Genomic DNA, 2,518 nt, shown 5'->3' on the forward strand with positions numbered 1-2,518 from the left:
TCTTGAGGTAAGATTTACAAACCCCCAAAAACTGTATGCGACTCCGTCGGTAAATCAAACCACTCCAGCATCCCCTTAAAATAGATTTATGTTGAATAATTATATCAAAATAAATAACACTTAATGTACAACAACATTTTTGTAAGTAATTAGAAAATTACATATGAGACACACATATAAAATATGTTAAATAATTTATTTAATAATAAATATTTCTTAAAGCTTCTCAAATGGTAAGTATTGAAATGTCATTAAGAAACGAAAATATTCAATTAAATGTAAGGACAAATAGATCTTTAGTCTAACTAAGAGTAAAAAGTTCAAAAGATATAATGTGTGTGTGTTTATATTATGTATACAATACTATACATATAAAATTCTATGTACTATATCTTTAGCATTGCTTTGTTAGTGTGTTGCTAATATGCAATATTACTAATTGTAAGAGTTTACAGAAACGTTAAAAGAAATTTTATAAAATTATGCTATTATATTCCTAAAGTGGTGTACTTAACATACACTAATTATGATTTAGAGTATTAAGGCCATGGCTGCACAACGAATGGATATTCTCGTTGACGCCGACAGGCAGAGAGCAAAAGAAGATTCTGAAAATATTACATGGATTTACTGAACGAGTACGTCAAAATGCTACTTAATATTATATTTGGACATTATCTACTTTCTGAATCTAAAAATTACTATAAGGATTTTATAATTATTGCACAGAAACAATGACATAATTTATAAATGTTGACTGTACGTTATTAATGAATAGCACATATACAACATCGAAGAAACATTAATATTGTTTTTACATAGATTATTGCTGAAAGAAAACTTTATCATAATCGTACTAATAATCGATATTTACAAAGTTCTGATAATGACACACCAACAGAAGGAGATGACGCAGAAGCAATTGGAAGTGCGTAATCAATAATTATTCTTTTAATCTGTTTGATGTTTAATATCGTGAATTGTATTTTATTATATTAATATTATGATTTATAATTTAAATATGGCTTAAATTCTCAATGTAGTCAATGTTGTAGTATGAAAGTAGTAGAAAGTAGTATAGTTGTAGTATGAAAGTGTTACAGAAGAAGTTGGTTATTTATTTAAAGACACATGCTTATATGTATATTTCGATTTAGTACGAAGAAAACGGTTTGCAATGTTGGACCTTCTAATAGCGGCATCTCGAGAGGGTCTTATGACTGATTTAGATATCAGAGAAGAAGTCGATACCTTTATGTTTGAAGTAGGTATACATTTGTAATATCCGTTATAACTTTTTAAAATATTATTTGTGTGTAGATAGAGATACATACATATATGTATACAATAACACATGAATGTATATTGATTTTGTAGGGTCACGATACTACGGCAACAGCTCTATGTTTTATTTTGGCACTATTAGCTGAACATAAGGACATTCAGGTACCCATTGTCAAATGTAATCCGCCATTTTATGAATTTAATTAATTTCAAAAGTTATTTATTGAAAATATTTCTACACATATAAAATTTCTTAAATGTCCTTTTTAGTATATGTTTACATGTGTATCTAATATATGTGTCACACACTAGGGTAAATTCTGAAAATATTACAAGGTGAGAAGTTGTCTAACGTTGTCTTTATTTTGATAAAATTTTGATCGAGAAACAGGAATACATTTCCGATTTTTGTAAGTAAAGCACAAAATGCTTTCTCTTACTTTTTTTCTAAGTGATTGTTATAATACCATAAGCTGAGGAAACTTCGTGAATAGTGGAGTGACTTTGTGACACACGGCAAATTTTTTATTATTTTGAATCATGTATCACAAAGCTACTTTGCTATCCACAAATTAACCCCCGCTTATGGTACTGATCTATTTTCCATTAGACATATATTCATTTACAACATTCATTTTAATAAATAAAATACTCTTTTAAGTTATTTCTACATTTTATGAACTTTTTCTTATTTCTTGCACTCAAAAAGTAAGAGATCCATATTACCAGCACATTATGTCTTCCCACTCAACTCCTGACTTTTCGGTTTTCTTTACTATACGTATATGGTTTTTCGTGCGAGTGGAGATTTGTGAATTAGAAGTTAGAAATGGATTGTCAATAAAATAAGGAACTTAAGAATTCCAAGATTTAAAAAATGTAACTTACAAGACATCTCTTAACAACAAAATATGGTTTTATGTTCCTATTTTTTCCTCTATACAGGGTGTCAGATTCGATATGGACAATCCCAAAGATTATAGTAGATTGGGTTAAACTGAGAAGAAAAGTTATATAAAATTTTACAAAATCGTAATTATTATCGGCCGAATTCAGAAAAACGTCTGAGCCAATAAGTGCACGGAGGAGCGGAAGGCCGGACTCGGCAGCATGCAAAATGGTGTGTTTGTTGACATCTCTCAAAAAACGATAGCGAACGCGTTCGCCCGCTCACCGCTCCCCGCTCCGCGCTTGCCACCGTCTCTCATCGATCGATGCGTGACTCCACCTCTCG

General features: G+C 30.3%; 1 protein-coding gene across 1 annotated transcript in view; it reads left to right on the plus strand.

Annotated features, from left to right (window-relative positions):
• Positions 1–535: 535 nt before the first annotated feature.
• LOC105560176 (cytochrome P450 4C1-like) overlaps positions 536–2,518 on the plus strand; it is a gene marked incomplete at its 5' end in the record, with an annotated part of 4,462 nt that continues 2,479 nt past the window's right edge. The window contains 4 exons of the mRNA XM_012009053.1: positions 536–638; positions 823–928; positions 1,158–1,264; positions 1,378–1,446. Coding sequence (XP_011864443.1) covers positions 536–638; positions 823–928; positions 1,158–1,264; positions 1,378–1,446 — 385 coding nt within the window. The remainder of the gene's footprint in view (positions 639–822; positions 929–1,157; positions 1,265–1,377; positions 1,447–2,518) is intronic.

Source organism: Vollenhovia emeryi, unplaced genomic scaffold (genome assembly GCF_000949405.1).
Source record: "Vollenhovia emeryi isolate VEMERY1.0 unplaced genomic scaffold, V.emery_V1.0 DF939240.1, whole genome shotgun sequence".
Lineage (NCBI taxonomy): Eukaryota > Metazoa > Arthropoda > Insecta > Hymenoptera > Formicidae > Vollenhovia > Vollenhovia emeryi.